The following is a 27937-nucleotide window of genomic DNA, read 5'->3' as shown; positions in this document are numbered from 1 at the left end:
AGTAAGATTCATGTTCTATGTTTACCAATATGTATACAGTTATGTAAATATATATAGGTATGGCCATATTCCATATTCATGAATATCTATGTCTTTTAGGTCTAACTTTCACATCTGAGTGAAAACACACAATATCTTGTTTTGTGAGTTTGGCTTATCTTACTCAATAATATCTCATTCAGTTCCATCAGTTTTCCTGCAAAATATAGAATTTTTTTAAATTAATTTATTTTTTTGTTGGTCATGAGGCTTGAACTGAAGGCCTGGATGCTGTCCCTGAGCTTTTTTGCTCAAGGCTAGCACTTTACCATTTTGAACCACAGGTCCACAATTTTTGTTTTCTGGTGGTTAATTTTGAGATGAGTCTCACCGAACTTTCCTGTCCAGGCTGGCTTTGAACCACAATCCTCAGATCTTAGCATCCTGAATAGGTGGTTATTTTTCATTATGGCCTTCATATTCTATAATATGCATCTATGAATGCGTGTATGCATACATACATACAAATCATACCTTCTTTATTCATTCATCTGTTATTGTACACCATGGCTCATTCTCCATCATTTGGCAATTATGAACAGTGCTATAATAACCATAGATATTCAGGTGTCTTTCTAATGTATTCATTTACTCTCCTTCAGATATATGCCCAATTAATGGAAAGGTGGGTTCATACAAAAGGCCTATTTTTAGATTTTTGAGGAACCTCCATACTGATTTCCATCGTGGTTGCAGTAGTTTACATTCCCATCACAGGGCATGAGGGTAGGCCATGAGGGTTCCTCGCCAACATTTGTTATTTTGTGTCCTTAATGGGTACCATTCTGACTGGCCCATGTAATTCTTTTAAGGGAAGAAGAAGCAATAGCATATCTGTGCTTCAGTGTGATGATTGTCCTGTCCATGGAAACATAGACTGGATAAAGAGAGACAAGCATAAAAGGAACAGTTAAGAGGCCTTTGCTAAGTCCCAGGGTGATAAAGATTTGAACTTCAGCCCATTTAGTTTGGGATTCCCCATCATCTGTGATGTGTAGGAATCTAAAATACTCATTTTTTTTTTATTTTAACATCTTTTTTTATTTTAACTTCTTATTAAAATGAACGTACATAAAGAATAAGCACGGCTGTCATAGTATACATGTTGTTTAGTTTCCATTGTTTATGTAGTTGAACTTACATGCAAGGTTGTATGATCTTTATTTTTCTCCAGATAATTTTTATGGTGGGACGAGGATACCTGTCTCCAGATCTCAGTAAAGTGCGGAGCAACTGTCCGAAAGCCATGAAGAGATTAATGGCAGAGTGCCTCAAAAAGAAGAGAGATGAGAGACCGCTCTTTCCCCAAGTAAGGAAAACTTCACAATACTTAGAAAAACTAACACTGACAGGTGGATTTTTTAGTAGCCTTTTGGAGACACAGTTTGTATTTCATGGGTTTAAATTCTCTGTGATTATGTGCGTACTCCATAGTCAGGTGAAACTATGAGAATGACTTTGAAAGGTCAAGCACAACTTGGGGTTCTAATATAAAAGCAGATTTTAAAGGACTTGCTGTAAGTTAACTTCTTGGTCTCGAAATCCTTTTACATATTTCTTTTTTTATATAATTTTATTGCCAAGGTAATGTACAGAGGGGTTACAGTTAGATAAGTAAGGTAGTGAATACATTTCTTATCGAACTTGTTACCCCCCCTCCCAGTTTTCTCCCACTTAACCTTCCCCCAACCCTTTTTTACATATTTCTTTTTTTTTCTTCTTTTGGTCATGGGACTTGAACTCTGGGCCTGGGCACTATCCCTCGGGTCTTCAGCTCAAGGCAAGTACTCTACCACTTGAGCCACAGTGCCACTTCCGGTTTTCTAGTGGTTAATTGGAGATGAGAGTCTCACAGACTTTCCTGTCTGGGCGGGCTTTGAACTATGATCCTCAGATCTCAGCACCCTGAGTAGCTAGGATTACAGGCATGAACCACCGGTGCCTGGCCCTTTTTATATATTTCTAACCAACACACACACACACCCCTTCTAGTGAGAAAAGTGGTATCTTCACTTTTTCAAGTGTCTTTGTAAAAAAGAAGAGAGATTCTCTATTTGGCTTCACTACTTTGCAGTATCTCTTACCATGTTACAGTGACCTCAAAAGGCAAATACTATCTTGTTATTGTGAAAACTGTTTTGACTTGTGGACTTGCTACAGGTCCAGAAGCGATGCTTTTCAGATTGCTTCTTTAATTCTTCTTGATGGTAAAACAAGCAGATTCCAAGCATCTCTCTCATACTAGCTCTTTCTGAGGTCCCTAAAGGGGACCATCAAGGCAATTATACCAGGGGCGAAAGAAAAATCACTGTCAGAGCATCTGCCAGACTCTGATTCTCTTTTTCTCATAGTGAAGGCCAAAGCCCTTACATTAATCTTCAGTACACCCTTCAAAGATCTTGATATGGTGGTACATCTAGATCAAGGGGAGTATTGCTTGAGCCTAGGAGTGTAAGGCCAGCCTGAGCAACATAGGAAGACCCAGTCTCAAATAGAAAACCAGAAAGAATGAGGGAGGAAGGAAGGCAGGCCCCCCAAAAAAACTGAACAGAAACATGTAAGAAAGTTTAGGTGTAAGCTAGGTTCTGGTGGCTCATGCCTGTAATCCTAGCTACTCAGGAAGCTGAGATCTGAGGGAGGGTTGCAGTTCAAAGCCATCTGGGGCAGGAAAGCCTTGAGACTCTTTTCTTTTTTTGTTGTTTTTTTTGTTGTTGTTGTTGTTGGTCGTGGGGCTTGAACTCTGGGCTTGGGCGCTATCCTTGTGCTCTTCAGCTCAAGGTGAGCGCTCTACAGCTTGAGCCACAGCATCACTTCTGGTTTTCTAGCGGTTTATTGGAGATTAGAGTCTCATGAACTTTCTTGCCCGGGCTGGCTTTGAACCAGGATCCTCAGATCTCAGCCTCCTGAGTAGCTAGGATTACAGGCATGAGCCACCGGCGCCCGGCTCCTTGAGACTCTTATCTCCAATAAACCACCGGAAAACTGGAAGTGGTGCTGTGGCTCAAGTGATAGAATGCTCACCTTGAGCTGAAGAGCTGAGTGACAGCGCCCAGGCCCAGAATTAAGCCCCACCACCAACAAAAATGAAAGAAAAAAAGAAAAAGAGAGTTTAGCTGTAATAAGTATTACACTATAAAGGCAGTATTTTCTGTTACTTTACCTTGATTAATAGTTTCAAGTGGGAAATGCTAACTTCCATAGTTAGTCTACAATAATTAGTGAAATGTTCTTCACCTTGTGACTTCGAATATTAAGTCCTGAGGCACTTAGAAATGTTTGAGATTCACTTATCCTTTATTATTATTTGATTTTTTTTTTCTCTTAAGAATGAAAGAAAAGCTGGGAAGGTGGCTCAGCGGTAGAGCGCTTGCCTTGCATGCCTGAGGCCCTGGGTTCAATTCCTCAGCACCACATAAGCAAAAAGAAAAAAGCCGGAAGTGGCACTGTGGCTCAAGTGGTAGAGTGCTAGCCTTGAGCTGAAGAGCTGAAGGACAACGCCCAGGCCCAGAGTTCAGGCCCCACGACCGGACCCAAAAAATAAATAAATAAAAGAATTAAAGAAAAACCAAATACTGGTGGCTCACGCCTACAATCCTAGCTACTCAGGAGGCTGAAATCTGAGGATCAAGGTTTGCAGCCAGTCCAGGCAATATAGTCCATGAGTCTCTTATCTCTAAATAACCACTAGAAAACCAAAAGTGGGCTATGGTTCAGAGTGGGAAAGTGCCAGCCTTAGGCAGAAAAGCTCAGAGACAGTGCCCAGGCTTAAGTTCAAGCCTTACAACCAACAAAAATACATACATACATACATACCATACATACACACATACATACATACATACATACATACATATATACATACATACATACATACATAAAATCGATGGTTATAACATACATTAAGAACTGCTTTGAGAAGAAAGAGGAGGCCAAATGATTGGGTGGGTATATATTACCTACTTGGATTCTAACTTCATGTTACTTTGAAGAGATTGGCTTGACACTATCAAAGTGAAAAAGTTATTGTTGATTATGTCAGTTGAACTAGTAGCATATTCTCTAATCCTAGATGTTGTCTTTCTTATTTAAAAGGACAAGTGCTCATACCTTCTTTTCTCCCTCCCCCCCCCACCCTTCCCCACTCCAGATACTGGGGCTTGAATCTAGAGCTTTGTGCCTTAGCATCCTAACCACTGAGCTGTATATCCAGCCCTTTTTTTTTTTGGTCGGTTGTGGGGCCTGAACTCTGGGCCTGGATGCTGTCCCTCAGCTCAAGGCTCAAGGCTAGTGCTCTACCAGTTGAGCCACAGCACCAGTTCTGGTTTTTTGCTTATGTGGTGCTAAGGAATTGAACCCAAGGCCTCATGCATGCAAGGCAAGCACTCTTATCACTGAGCCACCTTCCCAGCCCCCTTTTTTGTTTTATTTTGAGACAGAATCTCAGTGAGTTTATCAGGTTGGCCTGGAACTTGTCCTACCTCCCAAGTAACTGAAATTATAGGCATATATTACCATACCTGACTGCTCATATTTCTAAATACACTTTTGCACTCCTGTCATGGTACCAAAAATGAAGTACATATGTAAATTTTCCAGATTAGTGTTGAGTTACCTCTTCTAAGTATTGTATTTAACTTTCATTACAGGTTATTTTTGGCACAATACAGTTAAGTGCTATATAAATCTTAAATGGCTAAAGAGTTACATATAAAACAACAGTAAAATATAAAATCATTTTAATACTGTTGAAATAGGAAAGACTTCCATAAGCAAGAAACAGACTTAGAAGTTAAAAAGTTTATTGTCACATAACATATGATCGTATTAAAATTATTCAACTTCACAGTGTTAAAAAATTAATAGGGCTGGGAATGTGGGTTAGTGGTAGAGTGCTTGCCTTTGCCTTGCAAGCATGAAGCCCTGGGTTTGATTCCTCAGTACCACATAAACAGAAAAAGCCGGAAGTAGTGGGGCTGAGGCTCAAGTGGTAGAGCGCTTCCTTGAGCAAAGGAAGCCCAGGGACAGTGCCCAGGCCTGGCAAAAAAATACATATTTGCTTAAAGGCAAAACTAATTGTAGCATAAGTAACAGAGTAAATATTTGCAGGACTCCTACAAATCAATAAAAGGCAATGAATACAAAGGGGAAAAGGATATGAATAGATGATACACAGAAGAAATGTAAATGGTAATAAACTTAGGAAAAGACAGGGGCCTTCAGTAGCAGCTAGTAAAGTGCAGAGTGCCACAGTGGATGCATTTGGTTTTGTTTCTCAAGACTGGCTATATCCCAGCATTGGGAACAGTGTAATTTTCTTTTCACAGTGATGGGGGAAATGTAAATTATTCAGTCTTTAGGAAAGACTTGGCATAGAATTCATAAATTTAAAATACTCTTAAGAATATGGTATGCAACATATACAGTAAGCTATTTAAGTATGTTTTCTATAGTAGGAAAAATTAAAGACAGTGATTAAGGTAGTTCTGCATAGATGACCTGGATGTCAATGAGAGAATAAGAAAACAATGAGAAAAATATGCATAGTATAATACCTCTTTAAAGATGATGAGAATGAGTCTGTTTTCATATGCACATGTTTATATAGAGAAAAAATTCAGGAGAAGGTATAGACTGGTTACTCCTTAAACTGGGATTTGAAAGCCTTATACCTTTTATATCATGGTATAATTTAATTTTTTTCTTGCATATCATACTTGAAATTTTAAAAGGGTACAGTAGCATAGTGCTTATCTAACATGCACAAGGCTCTGGGATCCATTCCCAGTTCAGGATAAAACTCAGTAATAATGTTTATTATCACTGTGAAAGCAGAGTCCAAATAGCAGCCCTGTTATTAGCAGTAGTGTTAATTTTTACCCAAATCTTTATGGCAGAGAGAATTAATACAGCTGTGGGTCAGCACTGAATGTTTCCATCCCAAGTGAACGCTAAGAGCCTCAGCTATGAAATATGGATATCAATGCACTCCTATGTAATTCTACCTGCGTACCATTAGCTTAAAATTTGTTTACAGTTATTTTTCTTATATAAATATGATTAAATTTATAACTTCAATGATGCAGACTGGTACATACCTAAACCCTCTATTAAGGAACAGGGAATTGCCATCACTCCAGACAGATAGTTGAATTCTTTGCTTCTAAGTCAATTACTATCCCTGTTTCCAGAAGCTAAGACTGTACTACTTTTTCTATCATGAATTAGTCCTGCCTGTTATATAATTTCATAAAATGTGTATTTATATAGTTGAACTGCATATGTTGTAGAAAACAATTAAAACTACGTATTTCTTTTCTTTTTTTTTTTTTTTTGGGTCCGGTCGTGGGGCCTGAACTCTGAACTCTGGGCCTGGGCGCTGTCCCTCAGCTCTTCAGCTCAAGGCTAGCGCTCTACCACTTGAGCCATAGCGCCACTTCCAGCTTTTTTCTTTTTGCTTATGTGGTGCTGAGGAATCGAACCCAGGGCCTCAGGCATGCAAGGCAAGCGCTCTACCACTGAGCCACCTTCCCAGCCCCTAAAACTATGATGTTGCTCTGTTATTGGGTATATAAGAGTTAGATTTTTTTTAAAACAAATTGATTTCTAACATTGAAAAAAAATAATTGTTAAAGTTACATTGAGTACTTGTTATGTTTGAGACATCATGCCCAGTCTTTTTTTTTTTTTTTCTTTTGGTCAGTCATGGGGCTTGAAATCTAGGCCTGGGCGCTGTCCCTCAGCTCTTCAGCTCCAGGCAAGTGCTCTACCACTTGAGTCACAGCACCATTTCCAGTTTTCTGATGGTTAATTGGATAAAAGAGTCTCATGGACTTTCCTGCCCAGCTTGGCTTTGAACTGTGATCCTCAAATCTCAGCCTCCTAAGTAGCTAGCATTACAGGCATGAGCCACCAGTGCCCAGCTCCAAGTCACTTTATACATATGCTGCATTATTTTTAACTGCATTATCAGGCTGTCTACCTTCAAAAGGCATACCTGTTTCTTGTCCCTTAAAATACGTGGATTCATACATGCTGCCTGTTTATTAAGCTTCCCCTGATTTGTCACTTGTCACTTCTTGTTCATATGCCACTAGCAGTCTGGAGCAGTGTGGTCCTGCTTTGAATTACATGGTGAGACACTTCTGACTGCTAAGTTTCTTTAAAGGACGAATTGCCTTGTTCTGTTTAGAAATAGTCATATAGTATTTATTTATATTCCCATCTCCTTTCCAAAAGGTATGTGCACTCTGTGCCAAATAGGTCTGTAACTCATTTTAAATTTCTATTGTTCATTGTTCCAAAGCTGGCAAAACAAAAGCTAAGGACTATGAAGTTGGCTCATTGGTAGAGTGCTTGCCTCGCATGCATGAGGCCCTGAGTTCAATTCTTCAGCACCATATAAGCAGAAAAAGCCAGAAGTGGTGCTGTGGCTCAAGTGGTAGAGCACTAGGCCTGAGCTGAAGAGTTGAGGGACAGCACCCAGGCCCAGAGTTCAGGCCCCACAACTGACCCCCCCCCCCAAAAAAAAAAAAAGTAAAAACAAAAGCCAAATAACTATGAACTGCTTTGTTCCATTCAGTTTACAGAAATAAAAGTTCTAGTATTGTAGTAAGTTTGGGGTTTTTGTTGTTGTTGTTTTGGGTTGAGTGGGCTTCTTAAGGAAAAATACCACTGTCTATTTTTCCAGGCACTTATTGTCTTGAAAACAATGATTTCAGGTACTGTTATAATACAATATGATGGGGCTCTTAAAGATTTACACAAGCCAGATTTTCATTCTACTGTTTCTCTTTTTCTTTTTCTTGTTTTCTTTTTTTTTGCAGATTCTCGCCTCTATTGAGCTGTTGGCCCGCTCATTGCCAAAAATTCACCGTAGTGCATCAGAACCCTCCTTGAACCGGGCTGGTTTTCAGACAGAGGATTTTAGTCTATATGCTTGTGCTTCTCCAAAAACACCCATTCAGGCAGGGGGCTATGGTGCGTTTCCTGTCCACTGAGACAAACTAAATGAGTGAGAAATTAAAGTAAGGTAGCACAAAAAAAAATACATTTACATAAGTTTGTTTAAATGTTCAATTGACTATGCAACTCATTTCTTTATAGATAAACAAAAGAACACTTCTGTGTTAAACAACTAGATTAAAATTTTTTCTGAATTCATACCTAACAATGGATTTTTAACGTCCACAGGTTAAAACATAAAAACGTTGCAAAAATTGGCAGTGCCTCTTCCAGGGCCCTCTGTTCTGAGTTTGTTTCAGTCGGTTATTCTAGTTATTAAACTATAGCTTTCTCTGTTTTCTAAGGCAGCTTTTAGTATTACTATCACTGAGGGAGGGCTCTGGAGGAGGGCCACTCCTCTGAATGCTCGTGGGAAGCTGGCTTCAAATAAGGCAACTGAGCAGGTCTAATTTGAGAAGTCACTATTTTCAACATTAACTAATTTTTCTATAACTATTTCTTTTTTTTTTTTTTTTTGGTCAGCCGTGGGGCTTGAACTCTGGGCCTGGGCGCTGTCCCTCAGCTCAAGGCGAGCGCTCTACCATTTGAGCTACAGCGCCACTTCCGGTTTTCTGGTGGTTTATTGGAGATAGGAGTCTCACGGTCTCTCATGCCCGGGCTGGCTTTGAACCGCGATCCTCAGATCTCAGCCTCCTGAGTAGCTAGGATTACAGGCGTGAGCCACCAGCGCCCGGCTATAACTATTTCTGTTTACTATTATGAAAATGACTCATGCCTGACATCTCAACTACCCAGGAGGTAAAGCTGAGACCAGGAGGATTGAACTTTGAGGCCAGCCTAAGCAAAAAGTTAGCAAGAGCGTAACTCAGTCCTTCTGAGTTATGATGGCATGTGGCTGGCCATAAAAAGGAGAATAAAGATCTAGGCCAGTACCAGGCAAAAATGTGAGAGCCTAACGAAAAAACGACAAGCTAAAAGAGCTGAGGGTCTGGTTTAAGTAACAGAGCCCCTGCTCAGAGAGCATTAAACCCTGAGTTCAAGCCCAGATCTCTCTGTCACCCCCCCAAAAAGTAGAAGTCCTTTGTTTCCTTGAAGCCATGGAATGAGTATCTTTTAATAAATCATGGACACAAGTGACCCTATATACTCCTGAGAAGTAGCACATTTGACATGAATAAAATGGCTTAATGTTAGATTTTTAGTGGAGAAATGTTCATTGGAGATTTTATGTGTGTGTTTCTGCCTGTACTGGGGTTTGAACTTGGGGGCTGGGGCTTTCTTTTTTTTTTTTTTTTTTTTGCTCAAGGCTGGCCCTCTACCACTTGAGCCAAAGCTCCACTTCCAGTTCTTTAGATGACAGTTTTTTTGTTTTTGTTTTGTTTTACTTTTTGTTGGTCGTGGGGCTTGAACTCTGGGCCTGAGCGCTGTCCCTCAGCTCTTCAGCTCAAAGCGAGCACTCTACCACTTGAGCTACAGCGACACTTCGACTTCCAGTTCTTTAGTAGTAAGAATCTCATGGGCTTTTCTGCCTTGATGGTCAGGATCCTCAGTTCTCAACCTCCTGCGTAACTAGGATTACAGGGGTGAGCCCCCAGCACCCAGTGTAGATAACGTTTCTTTATATACTAAGGATGTCACCATTGATTTTTGTTTAAAAAAAAAAGTTAAAGTTCCTTGCAGATGCATTGCTCTCTTTATTCTTATCTCCTCCCACAAAAAAAAAAAGAAAAGAAATCACAGAGCTCTGTGAGAATTTTAGGTTTGTTTTTCTTTTAGATAACTGGTTGCCAAGCAACTTGTTAATGGATGTTTTTCAAGTTATTGCTTTAGATTGTACTTAGATTTTGTGGTTCATAGTAGAGCAATTACTTTATCATGTGTTTCCTAAAATTTTTGTCTTTTACCTAACAAGGTTCTACTTAAGATAAATGCCTATTTTTTTTCCTCTTTGCATCCCTCGGTATGAAATACTTCTAATGCATCAGTATGTGTGTGCATGCATGTGAGTGTGTATATGTGAGTGTGTGTGTGTTGAGTACAATGAGGCAGTCGTGAGCACCCAAAACAGGAGCAGCACCAGTGTCTTACCAAAGACACTACTGTCTCTACTTCATAGCCTCTTAAACTAAATCTTCAATCACACAGTTTAGATTTAGGGTCTTTATTAAATATAGTCCAAAAAAGGTTTCAGCAGGCAGACCACATCTGAATTTATGTCATCTTCCCTTGAAGTCAGTAAAGCAAAAAATCAGGAAGATCTTAAATTCATGATAAATTAGTTTTTTAAGTACCACAGGTAAACCTGTAAAATACGTTTATTTGCATAGTTGATTTCATCCAAGGAAACCAGTACTAATATAGCAGATCTTTTGTTCTCCTGGACAGATTAAACATTGCTACCATGACTTTATATATTGATTCATGACTTTAAAGATAAACAAAACACCACCGGGAGCCAGTGGCTCATGCCTGTAATCCTAGCTACTCAGGAGGCTGAGATCTGAGGATCCTGGTTCAAAGCCAGCCCAGGCAGGAAAGTCCGTGAGACTCTTATCTCCAATAAACCACTAGAAAACCGGAAGTGGCGCTGTGGCTCAAGTGGTAGAGTGCTCGCCTTGAGCTGAAGAGCTGAGGGACAGCGCCCAAGCCAAGAGTTCAAGCCCGAGGACCGACAAAAAAAAGACAAAACATTCCCCATCTTAAAACACAATAATAATAAACAACTAAGAGCCAATAACTCATGCCTGTATCCTAGCTACTCTGGGAGACTGATACCAGGAGGATTGCAGTAGCCTAGAGATACCCAAGGAGACCTCTTGTCAACTAATAGCTGGGCACAGTAGCATGTATCTGTATCACAGGTACGTGGGAAGCTGAGATAAAGAAGATTGCTGTTTCAAACCAGCCCAGGCAGGAAAGCCCAGAAGATCATCTTTTTTTTTTTTTTTTTGGGTCCGGTCGTGGGCCCTGAACTCTGGGCCTGGGCGCTGTCCCTCAGCTCTTCAGCTCAAGGCTAGCGCTCTACCACTTGGGCCACAGCGCCACTTCCGGCTTTTTTCTTTTTATGTGGTGCTGAGAAATCGAACCCAGGGCCTCATGCATGCAAGGCAAGCGCTCTACCACTGAGCCATCTTCCCAGCCCTCTCCACTACTTTTAACTTTAAATACAAAGTAAAATTTCTAGGGAGCCTATTGTAGTGGTACATTACTATAATAGCGTCAGTTAAGAAACTGAGGTATGCCGGCACCAGTGGCTCATGCTTGTCATCCTAGCTACTCAGGAGGCTGAGATATGAGGATCACAGTTCAAAGTCAGCCTGAGCAGAAAAGGCCATGAGACTTTTATCTCCAATAAACCACTAGAAAACCAGAAGTGGCGCTGTGGCTTAAGCAGTGGAGCACTCACCTTGAGCTGAAGAGTGCAGGGACAGCATCCAGGCCCAGAGTTCAAGCCCCAGAACCGACAAAAAACAAAAAAAAAAGGCTGAAGTAGGAAGATAAGTTTAAGACAAGCCTATACTACTTACCTTGACTCAACAACAACAATTAAAGACCTGATAATGGTTAAGAACCCTTGCCTTGAGAACTGGAGATATGTCTTAAATGATAGTGTTTGTTGACCTTAAGTTAAAAAAAGAGGGGGAGGGGAGAGAACTCAAGAGCTTGAGTTCAAGCCCCAGTACTAGGTTTTGAAACCACCCCCTCCCCCAACAAAAAAAAGGGGGGGGGAATCTGTCTTTTGGTGTCAGCACTTGGGGTAACATTCGGGTTCCACATTTTTCTAGTCATGTCATTTTGAGCACTTTAAGCCCCAACTTGCTCATCTATAAAATTGAGATAAACATCTGTCTCATTAGAGTGCTGTGAGGCTGGGGGGGGAGGAGGGGGGGCAAAGGTCAGTCACTCAGGCAGTTGCTGATATTATCAGCATGCATATCTTGCGATTCAGTAAGCCCGTCTTTAATGTATGTATTGAGACATGCCAGTATTATCTAGTAACCACTTGGAATCTAATAGCAATTTTAAAAAACTCACTAAATATATGCTTATTATTCCTAGATTGAATAATGAATTTGGGGGGGGGGGTGTGGATGTGTGGGTGTGTGTGGGTGTGAGAGAGAGAGAGAAATTGTTTAAATCTTCATCAGAAACTCCTATAAAAAATTACTTGTCAGGGGGGCTGGGAAGTTGGCTCAGTGGTAGAGCGCTTGCCTTGCATGCCTGAGGCCCTGGGTTCGATTCCTTAGCACCACATAAGCAAAAAGAAAAAAGCTGGAAGTGGTGCTGCAGCTCAAGTGGTAGAGCGCTAGCCTTGAGCTGAAGAGCTGAGGGACAGCGCCCAGGCCCAGAGTTCAGGCCCCACGACGGACCCAAAAAAAAAAAATTACTTGTCAGTTATTAATCGACTCCCATAAATAAACTATGCTCTATATGATGGCAGTAACTGGCCTATCTAAGTAGAAGATGTGAACAAAATGATAGCGCCTAGCCAGGCACCAGTGGCTCACACCCATAGTTCCATAGAAGTCTGGGATCTGAAGATTGCAGTTACAAAGCCAGCTTGGACAGGAAAGTCTGTGGGGTTCTTTTATCTCCAGTGAACCACCAGAAAAGCAGGAAATAGAGCTGTAGCTCGGGTGTTAGTTCCCGAATTCAGGAAGATTGAAGAAGTTTGGCCCTGCAAAGGGATTTTGTGGTTTAAGGAATTCCTTATGCAGAAGATTATGTTCAGTGACACATGCCTGAATTTCTAGTAGTTAAAAAGGTGAAATTAACTAGACAATGGAAGGTCTGGGTTTCTTTCTTTCTGCAAAATATGTGATTTGGACAAATCATTTGATACCGAAATTTCATCTTTCATACAATGAGGATAATTCTTGATTCTCTCTTCCTGATGGTGACATAACTATATAATGTGGTAGCAGAAAATGAACTGATAATTTAGGGGCAGAAATATTCTACTACTATTGTGTAAGCAGTTTCTTAGAGATTTTCTTCATCAGACGTATCAGCAGATCCAACCCTAACATGTGAAACCCAGCTGAGAAATTATCTGCAGATTTGATATTTGATTGATATACCGTGGTTCTTCACATAAATATACATACTTTTGTTCTTTCATGGGTATTGGCTATTTTGGTTTTTGAATTAGTGAGGATGGTATCAGGCTTGTGGTATATAAGTAGTCTACCTTTTGGTGAGGTTGAAATGAGGCTTTGCTGCTTGAGGCGATTTTGAGATAACTTTTTTAAAATTAGCTCTTGTCCTCCCTCTACAGGAGAATTTGCAGCCTTCAAGTAGCCACACCACCATGGCCGCATCTACTCTTTATTTCTTTAAGTCTTGTATTCCTACAGTTTGTTAACATCAAAACACGATTCTGTGCTGCAATCCTTTTTTTTTTTTTTAAGATACAAAATTTTCAATGCATAAACTGGTGTGGAACAGAGTGGAATCTCTTACTCAACAAAAGAGGGAAGAGTGCTTTAGGAGCCAGAATTCTCTGCTGCCAGTGTTTCTTCTTCAACACAAACACCACGTGCATACAAGTCTACCCACTCCTGGAAGAAAAAGGAGAGACCCTGAGTTCTGACCTTTTGATGGTCAGGCATGATGGAAAGAAACTGCTGCTACAGCTTGGGAAATTTGCTATAGAAAGCCTGCCAGTCAACTTTGCCCTTCTAACCACCAGATCAATTTGTGGCTGGTCATCTGATGGGCGGTTTCAATCACCAAGCATCATTCTCTTTCCTGTTCTGGGATTTTGTTGTGGAGCTCTTTCCCCTAGCCACCACCAATTAATTTCTGAGGGATGGAACAGAAATGCAGCATACCTTTTCTGGGTGGCACATGTTCAGTCCTTGACAAATCTGATCACAAGTGAAGCTGTCTTGTTTAACTGGAGGTGGAGAGGTGAGGAAGAGCTGCATTTGGGGGGCAGAGGAAAAGGGAATGCTGCATCTTCTTCCTGACCTCCATTTCTTGGCCTCTGGTTGCCTGGCTCACTGGGGCTGTGCCTAACCATGCAAGTTGGACAGTGCTGGCACACATCGCCTTCTTTTCTCATTGGGTCCAGCAATGGAGATGAGGGCTGGGGACTTGGTTCCTCCACAATGTAGCAAATTCTCAGGAAATACAGTCCATATCTTCCTCTAAGCTCTTCCAGTCACCAAGTACTTATATGGCTGTTATGTCCAAGGCAAACACGCCCTGGGCATATCTAACCAAAAGCCTGCAAAACTGCTGACTAACAGTTTTGAATGTGAGAAATTTATGTAATTGAAGTGTCAGGTACAAGTTTTAATTTCTGGGTTTCTTTTATTTTTATTAAAAAAGAAAATGATTTTCAGATTTAATTGGAATAATACTTCCCACCAGAATTATATATCCTGAAAATGGTATTTTTGTTATATAAACTTTTAAAGAAAGACCATTGCCCTTTTATCTACCTAAAACATGGAGAGTCTTAGACAATTATTTATAATTTTTAAATTAATGGTACTTGCTGGGTCCACACTAACATCTTTGCTAACAGTCTCATTGTTTCTTCCAACTTACTCATTCCTACACTACATTCTGCAACCTCTTTCCAGTCTTTGATCTAGAATATGCAACCTAAAATAAAAGTGGTGGTATCTCCATTCATTCTCCTCCTTCCTTTCTTCCCAAGCCTGGTCTTCAAAAGGTTGGGTAATTTGGCAGTTGAATCCCCCACCTGGGAAATGCCAGGGCTATTGGAGCTGAGGGCGATGTGTGAAAGCAGTTGTTTTTGTAGAAAGAGTTACTGTGATATAGGAAATCTAAATCTTTCCTATCCTTGAACAGATGGAAAATATAAACAAGCCCTAGCTTCCCTTGGCCTTCATGAATGGGCAATACAAATTACCGTGGTAGCATAGAAAGTGATGGGATAAACCAATGGTAATTCCCTTATTGGGAGTTTAGGATTGATTGTCAGGCTTTTGGAATGCAGATCATACAAGATTTACTTAGCCAACTAAGGGATACCAAAACCTGAAAGAAATTCTTTTAAGACCAAAAATAAATCAGGGAATTAAAAGTGATCATGTAACATTTTCCTGGTTCCACTATCTATAGCTCACCTGTTTACTACTCATTACCATTAGACAGATGATTTTTGCTTAAATACTTGGCATCAGAAGAAGGCCTGCTGCAAATTTCACAGACTTACACAAGGTTGACCTAGAAAAGTAGGAAATATTGTGGGGTATGAATCATTTTGAAGCGTACTAGTATGTTTTTAAGTTTGATGTGAGCAGAGCAGTGTCTTAAATTTTTTTAGAATTGCCGAGATGGAAATATATTGTGCTGGTATGAAAAGAATCCACTGTGCATGACGCACCTCTTACTGAAGTAAAAGTCCAAAACATCTCTGTAGATGCTACTTAATATAGCTGTGTTTCCTTTAGCAAGATTGGCTTAGATCTTAAGTCCTGGTTAGAGAAAAACACAGATAGGTGTTGAAGTCCTGCTCAGGAGGTAGAGCCTGCTGTGCATGCCACAGTGCGGGCTCCCTCTCTCCAGGGACAGAGCCAGCAAGCTGAGGGAGGACTCTCAAGTTGGAATTGTCTAAACCAATGTCTTCCTTTCATTTTAGAATGTTTCTCTCTTACTTGTAAAGGGGGAACAGAGGTGATATCAAATGAAATTTTGTCCCAAAGTTGGGCTCAGAGTATTGAGGGGTGGTTGTTTTTGTTGTTGTTTTGTTTTTTTAAGGGAAGTTTAAAAATAAAAACAATGTTTAAACCTTCCATCTTATTCATCAAATAGATATTTTTTCCTTGAGTTTACAAATGACAATAAAAGGAATATCCTTTGCTGTAGGTTTTGGTCCTTAGCCTATAGGAGGTAGACTTGAGCTCCTAAGAGGAGGAAGACGCTCTTGTTTGTGCAGAGCACTTTATGAGTAATTGCACCGACAGTGTGTGGCTGCTTCTCCAACCACCTCCTAAGGCTGTCAGTGAAGTGTGTGTGTCAGCAAAGTTGCAGTGCCTTTCAGCATGTGTTTTGGTTTTGGTTGGGAGAGCGAGGCCCTCTGGAAAGTTCGCGAGCAGCTGTAGAAGACTTTAAATATGTAGTATTCCTGATTGACTTTCTTTCCTTGAAATAATATGGACCAAAAAATTTATGGAAGGGACTTGTGAATAGGAAATCTGAGGTTCTCATTTGTGCTTATGTACACCTTAAAAGAAGACTCTTAACTAGCTATCAAATTGTGGTTCCTGGATATCCTGTCCCTGATTATATTTGAGGTCTGGTAGGACACGCCTAGGACATTCTAGAAGGGAAAACCCCATGTAAATCACGTTATATTTATGTCATTGTTAAAGTGTTTTTGAAAAGACAGGTCAAAACTTTAGCACTGAAGCTCTGTAAATATTTCCTCATTTTTGTTTGGTGCAGTCCCAGCTCTTGTGTCACACAGCGTTGTGTTGTTTTCATCCAGCGCTGTGCGAGCTATCGCGAGCCCCTCTTCAAATCTCAGCTGTCCCCACAGCGCACCACCACCCCGCCTCCCTCAAACAGCAGCTCTAGCTTTACTTTCAAACACTGCGGAGTTCAGGTGACTTCTTCAAAAAACCTACCTCCTCAGAATGAGGTCATGAATATTTATTTAAATTATGAAAAGCCACGAGCTCTAGAACATGAAGATGATTTAAGATTTTAACTTTTATGTGTCCTTGTGTCTGAGCACTCTGATTTTGTCCTCAAGGGCATTATACATTTAAGCAGTGATAGTGTTTAAAAAAAAAAAAATAAAAGCATTGCTCAAGAGCATCTGTATGTTGTTGGAAGTGGTGCCGAATCTGTTGGGTACATTTCAGAATCTTAACCTTAAGTCAGTTTCATGAAGTTAAGTAGCTATGGTATCATGTCACAGTGACACAGTTTTACTTTTCAGTAACTTGTCAAGGCAGTACATCTTCATACTGTGTTAGCCACAGCTTTGTCACATTCATAAGATACTTATTCAGAGAGACTGCCCAGCTAAGGGGGTAGAAGGAGGCCCTCTTAGACTCCAAGTTGGTGTTGCTTGAGACCAGCAGATGTCAACCATTATGCTATAAGAAACCACAACCAGAGATGGAAGGTGAGAATGAACAGCAACTAACTTGCAAGTTACAGCGAAAAGGTGTAGTTGAGAGTCTAGCAAAATACCTTGACAATTTGCCAAATGATCTTACTGTGCCTTCATGATGCAATAAAAAAAAAAAGCTAAAATTTTTAGCAGAAATCAGTGATTTATGAAGAGAGCCACTCTGGTTTAACTCAGCTGTGTTAATATTTTTAGAGTGCAATTTAGACTGCAAAGATAAATGCACTAAAGAGTTTATAGCCAAAACACATTTTAAAAATGAGAAAAAAAAAACAAGTAAATTTTCAGTGAACAAAATTATTTTTTTAAAGCATATAATCCCTAGTATAGTCAGATATATTTATCACATAGAGCAACTAGGTTGAAAATACTGTTCAGTGACATTTCTAGAGAAACTTTTTCTACTCCCATAGGTTCTTCAAAGCATGGAACTTTTATACAACAAAAATGTTTGACAGACATTTTAAGAAACTGCTGTAGTTCAGTGTTGAAGTACCGTATGCTGGACAGCAATCCTGTGTGTTGGTTCCGTATGCTTTCTCACTGATAGTGAGAAAGGAGAAAATAAAATTTGTTTCCAGAGTACTGCTGCCAACCTAGTCACTGATTTTTCAGAATTTAAAATGTAAACTCGCCTCCCCGCGCTTGTTTGCAGTGATGTTGGACTGTGCTACCAATTCTGAATGATGAAGAGCACAAAGGGCAGTCTCTGGCGTTGTCCTTAGTGAAGGGACTTGGAATTGTGAGAGACCTATCCTGTGTGGGTAAAACCAGACACTCCATGGTGCACTTTTGTGTTGTTTTTTTTTCCTCACCACCCTCCTCTCAGATACTCAGATGCATTACTGAGGCCTGAGAAGGGGCAGTAGCGTCTCTGCCAGCACAGTGATTTGTAGATTGGCCAGAGGAGAGTACAGTGGCCAGTGTGTTTGTGGTCTTGTGTTGCTAGCTCTGGAAAAGTTGAAAGTGCTGGTAATGTGTGTGTTGTTTGTCCTATAAGATGTAAGCTTCATTTTGTTGTTGAAATTTCAGATAACTTTTTCTCACTTCTACTTAGGCAAAGACATTGACATTGAAATCAGTTCTAATTTTTGTCAGTTGTAGAAAAGATAATTAATAGTTCCTACAGGTATTTTTTGAGATTGAATTGGACAGAATCCCCAAATCATTCCTCCTTTCCCCCTTTCTATGATGCTGGAGATTGAACCTAGGACCTCGGCGTGTGTTAGGCCAGGGTTCTGCCACTGAGCCACATCCCAGTTCATGAAATCTTAAGGCAAAAAGGTAAAAACCACAGTGGCCACCTCAATAAATTCTAGATCTTTATCCACATTTTAACTTTTTATTACTAAATCAGCTTCACGTAACGTTTACTTTCATTTAGCTGTTTTGACTAATTGCAATGATACAACCAGTTGTCATGAGGACACAGCCAGTGTGTTTTTTGTGATGCATTTTTTTAAAAGAATTCTGTAGATTGAAGTACTCTTTAAACAGAAAATTGGAGTGTGTTTGTGTGTCAGAAAACAATTTTGTGCAAACCATTTGCTTCTCATGGCAGGCTGAGTACATTATCCAGCACTCATAACTGCTGTTTCCCAGGGGAGACGGGCAGGAAATACTGGAAGAGGTGCAGCAAAGAGAGGGCTGATTTACAGTGCTGGAACAGGGGTGGGGGAGTGAGTTAAAAGTCTTGTTTTTTGCACTCGCGTTTCATTAAGCCTTTTGAATGTTTTGTGTTTGGGTGGGTGTGAGTTACATAGGAAGAAATCAAAGACTAACATAAGCAACAAAGCAAGTAGGCACAAAAAATGGACCAAAATAGGGTGGCAATGAAGTCTGGGGAACAGGGAAAAACTAACGCAGAGGTGCGAAGTGAACTATAGTTATCTGAAATAAAGTTTAAGAGTGCAATACGTGTGCTTTTTATTCTAAGCTGTGAACGGTTTAAAATCATTCCTTCCTAATTCATTTATGTGTTCCATAGTTGATTCAAACCAGCTATGTAAACATAAGCCTTTTCACCTTTTCCAACATAAGTGGCTAACCTTTGTCTTATTTATCTTCATGTTATATTAGTTTACATACCAGGTATGTGTGTGTTGTGCCCTTTCCCTTCCTTCATTTGAAAACGCATTCATTGGGTCCTCTATTTCCTTTGGCCATACCAAATGATGTAGTCTTGGTTTGGCCTTCATGGTATTGCTTGATTTGAAGGACTGTGTCACAGTACCTGACCCTTCCCTTTAGCACTTCTGTTTCTAAGATAGGTCTAAGATCAGGAGATTGATTTTTACCTTCTATTGTGTGTTTGAATTGTTCAAAGCTGGACTGCTCCTTGGTTTATTCCAAGGAAAAGTAAATCTCCCCTTTTCATGTACTGCTCAGTCTGAGGACAAGTCTGTAAGGCAGAGGAAAGGGAAATGCTTTACGTTGGAACTTCAGTGAATTATGGGTCCTGTTTTACCACTTCAAACCTATGGCAGCTCGCATATGCATTCCTTTCTTAACTGCCACAGGTTCGGGTCTAGTTCACTTCAGTTCCACTCAAGCGTATTCATGAAAAGGTTCTCATGAAGTCGGGGGTGGGGGGGAGGGGGTGCCCAGTAAAAACATGGGGACTTCATCCCTTGTCCACACACCTCTCTATACCTGCTTTATAAATATTACAATGGAGTAACTATTTTTAAAGCTTATTTTTCAAATCATAAAAGACATTTATTTTCAGTCAAATGGATGATGTCTCTCTAAACCTTTAATTCTCAGTGTTTGCTTGTCTTTTTTTTTTTTTTTTTAATTCCCACACCCACTTCCTGATACTCCTTGGTTCTTTCCTGCTCAGGTCCCTTCATTTGTACTTTGGAGTTTTTCTCATGTAAATTTGTATAATGGAAAATATTGTTCAGTTTGGATAGAAAGCATGGAGAATTAAATAAAAAGATAGTTGAAAATCAGATTGAAGAAATTTATTTCTGTGTAAAGTTATTTAAAAACTCTGTATTATATATAAAAGGCAAAAAAGTTCTATGTACTTGATGTGAATATGCGAATATTGCTATAATAAAGATTGACTGCATGGAGAAGTCTTCATCAGGATTATTTGCGTAGCACCTGAACATGCAATGACAGAATTAGCCAGTGGGTTTGACAGTCATTTCTTGAAGGCAGTAGAAAGACTAAGGTGTGTACATTTGGTTTTATAATGTTGATTCTTGCTTGATAGGTAGAAGTTAAAGTTGTCCAGGTTCCCGCATGGTACTATACATGTGATCCGCTTGTAGGGTAAGTCTTTTGTCAGATATTGGTGATGTTTTTCACCTTACATACCTTTTCTTTCAAAATGACTGCCTTCCTCCATGTAACATAGTGGAAGTATGTGCTCTAACAATCCATCGTAAGCTTTTTTTAACACCACCTGCAATCATATTCTGTAATACGGGGCTGGGAATGTGGCTTAGTGGTAAAGTGTTTGCCTAACATGCATGATGAAGTCCTGGGTATGATTCCTCAGGACCATATAAACGGAAAAAGCCACGAGTGGCGCTGTGACTCACATGGTAGAGTGCTAGCTTTGAGCAAAAGCAGCTCAGGGACAGTGCCCAGGCCCCGAGTTGAAGCCCCAGGATTGGCAAAAAAAAAAAAAAATTCTGTGAGCAGCCACTCAGAACAAAACACCCAGGCCACAATAAATGGACTGTACTAATGCCTAACCTGTAAACTCGGGGCAAGAATCCAGCTGCTATAGATAAATGACAAGATGAGTTACTTGACTTAAGAGGTCAGAAGACAGTATGGCACTGTGCGTGAGCTTTTGCACCACTTACCAGTTGTGAGACACTAAGCAAGTTGAGTTAGCTCATCTCCTTGTTCCTCAATGGCATACTGGATAAATGCAGCTAACCTCTATCTCCATCTCGGGGGTACTCAAGATATAAACCACTTGCACCACAATGGGAACAACGAAAGTGAAATAGAACTGTCATTATCACAAACATAACTCAGGTCCTCATTCTTGGCCAAGCCTTTTTTAATTTACAACTTTAGTGTACAACATTAAGTCCATACTTCCTTGGAATTTCTCACTTGGTTCCTGTGGAAAAACAAAAATGGAAAGTTTTAATAACTTATATTCACTAATCCAAATCTGTAACTTTGTTTATGCAATTATTCAAAGATAATTCTTGAGTTCTTATGACTAGTCTTACAAAGTAAACTGCTCTTCCCATCAAAAAGCAAGTCTAGCTGGCACCTGTGGCTCACGCCTGTAATCCCAGCTACTCAGGAGGCTGAGACCTAAGCATCACAGTTTAAAGCCAGCCCAGGCATGAAAGTCCATGAGACTCTTATCTCCAACTAACCACCAGAAAACTGGAAGTGGTGCTGTGGCTCAAGTGATAGGACTCTCCTTGAGCTGGGACAGTGGCCAGAGTTCAAGCCCTATGACCAGTAAGGAAAAAAAAAAAGTCTAGTCATTAAAACAGTGCCTATGTGTGGGAATACTGGCAGATTTGTAGAGATGTAAAAGGATCAGTGCTGGAAGCTATATTAACAAAAGCACTGGAGGAGGTAAAGAGAGAACACTTCAGTGTGTATAAAATCTGCCTGCTCTGTGGCCAAATTTTCTCCCTTCTACCTTCCTACAAGACTTAAAAAAGTGTTCTATCCTGCATTTCCACCCCACCCTCCAACCCCCCAGTATGGGGCTTGAACTCAGTTTCAGGCTCTTAACTCTAGTTGCTTGCTCTACTGGTGCTCTGAGAATGGAGCCAAATCTCGAGCCTGGCTTTTTAGCTCATTAACTGGAAATTGAGTCTGACTTTATCTGCCCAGGGCTGGCTTCAAACTCCTATTTTCTGCCCAGGGCTGGCTTCAAATTCCTATCCTCCAGATCTTAGTCTCCTGAGTAGCTAACCTTAATGTATCAATAAATGGATGGGTAAGCAGGATCCTAAGTTTGTAACCTAACTTAGGAAATACTAATTTTTTTTTTTTTTTGGTCCGGTCGTGGGGCCTGAACTCTGGGCCTGGGCGCTGTCCCTCAGCTCTTCAGCTCAAGGCTAGCGCTCTACCACTTGAGCCACAGTGCCACTTCCGGCTTTTTTTTTTTTTTTTGCTTATGTGGTACTGAGGAATCGAACCCAGGGCCTCAGGCATGCAAGGCAAGCGCTCTACCACTGAGCCACCTTCCCAGCCCCAGGAAATACTAATTTTTTTAAATACACAATGAAAAGGACAATGATACCAAAAGTGGAGAGAGACAGCAGATGTGTAAATACTGTAGAAATTAGGTGTGACTCAGTTAATTGTGCTTCATACTATTAGAATATTCATTTTAAGACTATTAAAAGTACAAAATCAAGCCGGTACCAGGGGCTCACGCCTGTAATCCTAGCTACTCAGGAGGCTGAAATCTAAGGATAGCAGTTCAAAGCCAGACCGGACAGCAAAGTCTGTAAGACTCTTTATCTCCGATTAACCACCAGAAAGCTGGAAGTGGCACTGTGGCTCATGTAGTAGAGCATTCGCCTTGAGCTGAAGACCTCAGGGACAGCGCCCAGGCCCAGAGTTCAAGCCCCATGACCAACAAAAAAAAAAGCACAAAATCAACTGTTTATGACAAAGAACAAATCAAAATTTAAGACATTAGCCAGCTTGGTGGTACACACTTGTAATCCCACCTACTGATCAGAAGGCAAGGACAGGGAAGAAAAATTAGAGGCCAGACCAAGCAAAGTTAGCCAGATCCTATCTATAAACAAGATACAAACAAAAAGGACTAAGAGTTGTAGCAAGCTCAAATCCCTGTTGAGTTCTTAGTACCATAAATATTAATTAAAATAGAAATTTAGGGCATACCTTCTTCAAAAGGCTTGAGTTTATACTTTCAATCCTCCTCATCAGGAAGGATACCCAATTCTTCATCTGTCCACTGGGAAGGATCAGGATATGTAAAGTGACCCTGGTGATAGCCATTCAAAAAAAAAAAAAGTCAAGAATATATACTAAATTCAACTAATTAAGTTTCAAAAGAAAAAACAGTAATCAAGCTAAGTGCCGTATGCACAGTCCTTGACATAGTATGGGACCCTTAACCATTTGGTAGCTCAACTGTTCATCTGTCCTTTCTGCATGACAGCCGGAATTTTACAAGCCACCTCTTTTGGAAGAAGCCTAGGCCAGTGCTCTGCTAGTGATGAAGAGGAGCATAGAGTAGAGGCAACAGACTCCTCCTGTTTTCATCTCAGCATATAGAACATAAATATTTTCAGACTTCCCTGTGAGACTTGTCAGCTTCGAGAATATTAGTCTGTGCCATCCAGATCTAGAAGTATACATCTGGCTGCAACACCATCTCCTCTTTATACCATATACTCCTGACATGTGACCTCTGCATTGAAATGGGGATGTTTTAAACAGGTATTGTGCTCTAGTTCATACACCCAAGCAATTCTAAGAAAAAATGCTTATCAAGAAACATGATGCATAGGGGCTGGGAATGTGGCCTACTGGTAGAGTACTTGTCTAGCAAGCATGAAGCCCTGGGTTAGATTCCTCAGTACCAGAAAAGGCCAGAAGTGGCACTGTGGCTCAAGTGGTAGAGTGCTAGCCTTGGGCAAAAGAAGTGGTAAAAAAAAGAAAAACCTGATGTGCTGGGCGCCAGTGGCTCGTTCCTGTAGTCCTAGCTACTTAGGAGGATAAGATCTGAGGACTGGGATTTGAAGTCAGCAGAAAACTCTCTGAAACTCTTTTCTCCAATTAACCACCAGAAAACCAGAAGTGGTGCTGTGGCTCAAATTAGTAGAGCACAAGCCTTATGAAAAACAGAGACAGAGTGGCGCTGTAGCTCAAGTGGTAGAGCGCTCGCCTTGAGCTGAAGAGCTGAGGGACAGTGCCCAGGCCCAGAGTTCAAGCCCCACGACCGACCAAAAAAAAAGAAAAACAGAGACAGCACCCAGGCCCTGAGTTCAAGCTCCATGACCAATTAAAAGAAAAAATCTGATGCTTCTAAAACTTGTACACTAAATTGAAGACTTCTTTTCCTCTCCTAAAAGGGAACAGTCTGCACAAACTGGATAAAAGCTTAGGTGAGATTAAAGATAGAAAAATCACTAACTCCCCTCCTGGAGACAAACTCACACTGAACATCTGAAAGTATGAAATTCAGCCTATCAGTTAATCTGCAGTTCGGAAGGAAAAATACCAGTTTCTAATCTCCCACATATGGAAGGGAAAACCATAATATATGGACTAATAGCTGGGCATCAGTGGCTCATGCCTGTAATCCTAGCTACTCAAGAGGCTGAGATCTGAGGATCACAGTTCAAAGCCAGCACAGGCAGAAAAGCCCGTGAGACTCTTAGCTCCAATTATTCACCAGAAAACCAGAAATGGTGCCATGGCTCAAGTGGTAGAGTCCTCACCTTAAGCTGAAGAGGTGAAGGACAGTGCCCAGGCCAATTTCAAGCCCTATAGTCAAAAAAAAAAAATGGACTGCTAAATGTAAAACAGGTCCAAGGACCACATGTTCCATTAAGTAATGGGATTCCTGCACAAATACATGACAATATTGTAGTGAAGAGATACACCCAGGCAGGAACATGGTCTATAAACACAAGAATAAACAAGCTAGGCTATTAATACATCCTCCTTCTCTCTAAGCATAAAAGAACCAGAACCCTTCTCCTGGACTTACCAGCACAGCGTCCGAGTCATGCCAAAAGCGCCAGAGAATCCAAAACCACATGAGTGCGCTGAAGAACTCACCCTGCAGCACCTGGGACCTGGTCAGCTGGGGAAACTGTCTGTATCGGGGGTGTATATGGACACCGCCACCAGCACTAGGAAATAAAACATGAGAACTGGCTTGCATTTCAAAGGAGTGAGTCATCCAAAACCTTAGCACTGCATCCTTGAGACTAAAGCTAACACTTCTCATATTCTCCACCAAAATATTAAGATTGAACAAGGCTCACAATCCCTTGACATACTAATTTTCCATTCAGTTTGCTGTAAACGTGGCGCAGCAAACCCTGGCCTCCCAACACTAGAGAGTCTAAGGCAGCAGGACCACTAGTTTGAGACCATCTTGGACTAAGAATGAGAACTTATTTCAAAAAACAAAAGTATAAACTAAAATTTCAGGGGCTGGGACGGTGGCTCAAGTGGTAGAGCACTCGCCTTGAGCTGAAGACCTCAGGGACAGTGCCCAGGCCAAGTTCGGACCCCATGACCAAAAAAAAAAATTGAAATTGAAATTTCAGTGAGAGACACAATTAGAAAAGATAGAAAACTGAATGCATTGAATGCACGCCAACAATCCCAGCTACTATGGGAAACTTAGATCTGAGGATCAAGGTACAAAACCAGTGCAGACAAATCCAGTCCTGGTACTGGCACTAAAAAAATAAAAGGGGGGCAGGGGGAATTGTCCACTGAAGAATATAGCCAACTGCTTCTGTAATGCCTTCGTAAACTGACTAAGTGTTTTCTGAGGACCTACCTCTGCATATACTGCAGTATTTAAACAAACCATGGGATAATTCAATATATTGTAACAACAGACTTCCTCTTTGATAGGTGTTAGCTACAACCTATGTATACAGGTGCGTTAAGTTTGTTTTTTTTGTGTTTTTTTTTTTTTGGGGTCCGGTCGTGGGGCCTGAACTCTGGGCCTGGGCCCTGTCCCTCAGCTCTTCAGCTCAAGGCTAGCGCTCTACCACTTGAGCCACAGCGCCTTCCGGCTTTTTTCTTTTTGCTTATGTGGTGCTGAGGAATCGAACCCAGGGCCTTGAGCATGCAAGGCAAGCACTCTACCGCTGAGCCACCTTCCCAGCCCGCGTTAAGTTTTGTTTAGTGCTAGGAGTAGAGTTCAAACTCATCCTGACTACAGTCCACATTTTATTATTGCTAGAGTGACATTGTTTTAACCTTGACTAAAATAGAAGTCACTGTAAGGTGGAATTTTTTTTTTGGCGGGTCCCGGGGCTTGAACTCAGGGACTGGGCACTGTCCCTGAACTTTATTGGCTCAAAGCTAGTGATCTGCCACTTAAGCCACTACTAGACAGGAATCTGCCAAGGGCAAAATCCAAGTAAAAACAAAGGCTGGGAACTAAGCAAGCGCTGAAGCTGGCATTCGGACAGCTACATACGGTGTGGAACAGGAGGCACTGGTGCTTACTCAACAAAAGTCTATGAGTCCCACCATGAAAGGGTGAATGAGAAACTACCAAGAAGCAGAGAAGGGAACTGGAAGCCCAACACTGATGACTCACTCTTATTATCCTAGCTACTCAGGAGGCTGAGATCTGAGAATCACGGCTTGAAGCCAGCCCAGGCAAGAAAGTCTGTGGAGACTCTCCTCTCCAATAACCTAAAAGCCCTGAAGTGGCACTGTGGCTGAAGTGGTAGAGAACTAGCTTTGAGGGGCTGGGAAGGTGGCTCAGTGGTAGAGCGCTTGCCTTGAATGCTCGAGGCCCTGGGTTCGATTTCTCAGCACCACATAAGCAAAAAGAAAACAGCCGGAAGTGGTGCTGTGGCTCAAGTGGTAGAGCGCTAGCCTTGAGCTGAAGAGCTGAGGGACAGCGCCCAGGCCCAGAGTTCAGGCCCCACAACCGACAAAAAAAAAAATTAAAAAAAGAGAGAACTAGCTTTGAGCAGAGGCAGCTCAGGGACAGCATCCAGGCCAAGAGTTCACGCCCCCGGGGGGGGGGGGATGGGGGGGGGGATGAGGGGGTGAGAATCAAGGGCAGCCACAGTGCCACTTCCGGCTTATTTCTGTGTATGTGGTGCTGAGGAATCGAGCCCAGGGCTTCGTGCATGCTAGGCAAGCGCTCTACCACTAAGCCCAGCCCTTGCTCTTGACTTTGAAGAAAATGTCCCTACTGTCCCAAGACACCCCTAATCTGCCCCTCTACCCTATCTCGGATGACCCTAAATTGCCCAGGTAAACTACAATTCCCAGCATGCCTCAGGAGAAGCACTCGCCAGCAGCGGCCCCGCCCTGTCCGCCTCAAGGTGAGGGCCTCGGGACGCAGCGCTCTGCCTCAGAGCCCGCGCAGCCCTCCCTGCATCCCGACACTCACTGACGGACTCCACCGCCTGCAGCCGCCAGCGCGCCTCTACCTCGGAAGAGGCGGCCTCCGACGCGAGCCAGAGGCGCCAACCGGGTCACAGCCGACATGCTGCGTCCGCACCACCGTCCTCCGTCCTCCGGACGCGAGGCCCCGCCCCTTTGCGTCACCTCCCTGCGCGCCGTCCCTGGACGTCACGACGTTGTGACGTCACCACGCCACCCACCTCCCCAGGACGGCCTGCAGGTGGTGCGTGGGAACCTCCCTTCTCCGCCTTCCCGGGTCGCTTGGCTGGGGAGGGGCCCGCCCGCCCCGCCAGGGCGCCGGCGGCCTCGGGACGAGCTAGGTGTGGGAGCGCCTCTTCTTCATTCCGCTTGGGGTGAGAAACTTGCGCGCTCCCCCCTGCGGCTCCCCACCGAGCGGACCCCCACGTCTAACCACAGTCCTCCGCCCCCAGCGGCACTCAGGGCGCCCGGGCCGGCCGGGCCGAGGGCCTGCCTCGGCGAGGCTCCCCAGCCGGGCGCCCGCCCGGGGCTCACGCCTGATCCCGGCTTCTCAGGAGACGCCCCCTCCAGATAACCGTGAGAATGCCCGCCTAAGGCGTCCCTCAAGTGGCAGAGCCAGAGCTCACGGCCCTGAGTTCAAGCCCCACCACGGGCACAGCACACGCACCCCAAAAGAAAGGGTCAGGGCGGTTCTGGACAAACAAAAACCAAAACAAAAACAAAACAAAACAAAACAAAAAC

At 42.0% G+C, this 27937-nt stretch overlaps 2 protein-coding genes across 3 annotated transcripts in view; one reads left to right on the top strand and one right to left on the bottom strand.

The window, feature by feature from the left end:
* Braf (B-Raf proto-oncogene, serine/threonine kinase) overlaps nt 1-19827 on the top strand; it is a 140760-nt gene extending 120933 nt beyond the window's left edge. For both annotated transcript variants that reach the window (XM_042677234.1, XM_042677233.1), the window contains exons 17-19: nt 1214-1348; nt 7863-8016; nt 13280-19827. In XM_042677234.1, the coding sequence (XP_042533168.1) occupies nt 1214-1348; nt 7863-8016; nt 13280-13302 (312 nt within the window). In that variant the 3' untranslated portion in view covers nt 13303-19827. The remainder of the gene's footprint in view (nt 1-1213; nt 1349-7862; nt 8017-13279) is intronic.
* A 1297-nt stretch (nt 19828-21124) lies between these two features.
* Ndufb2 (NADH:ubiquinone oxidoreductase subunit B2) lies at nt 21125-27364 on the bottom strand. The gene is made up of 4 exons (XM_042677236.1): nt 27204-27364; nt 24813-24957; nt 22976-23078; nt 21125-21209 (listed from the first exon to the last, which is right to left on the bottom strand). Exons 1-3 carry the CDS (start codon nt 27299-27301, stop codon nt 23004-23006), a joined length of 318 nt encoding a protein of 105 aa, XP_042533170.1. The 5' UTR covers nt 27302-27364; the 3' UTR covers nt 21125-21209; nt 22976-23003.
* Nucleotides 27365-27937: the final 573 nt, after the last annotated feature.

This window comes from Dipodomys spectabilis, unplaced genomic scaffold (genome assembly GCF_019054845.1).
Source record: "Dipodomys spectabilis isolate Male_0828 unplaced genomic scaffold, ASM1905484v1 ptg000034l, whole genome shotgun sequence".
Lineage (NCBI taxonomy): Eukaryota > Metazoa > Chordata > Mammalia > Rodentia > Heteromyidae > Dipodomys > Dipodomys spectabilis.
Note: the sequence above shows the minus strand (reverse complement) of the source record. Positions and strands in the feature narration are given on the sequence as shown.

Bases quoted from the DNA above. Each gene is read 5' to 3' on its own strand.
- Ndufb2 (XM_042677236.1), bottom strand. From the start codon at position 27,301: ATGTCGGCTGTGACCCGGTTGGCGCCTCTGGCTCGCGTCGGAGGCCGC. The intron at 24,958-27,203 runs GTGAGTGTCGGG...TTTATTTCCTAG, and splicing joins GCAGGCGGTGGAGTCCGTCA to TGCTGGTGGCGGTGTCCATA. The intron at 23,079-24,812 runs GTAAGTCCAGGA...GGCTATCACCAG, and splicing joins ATGACTCGGACGCTGTGCTG to GGTCACTTTACATATCCTGA.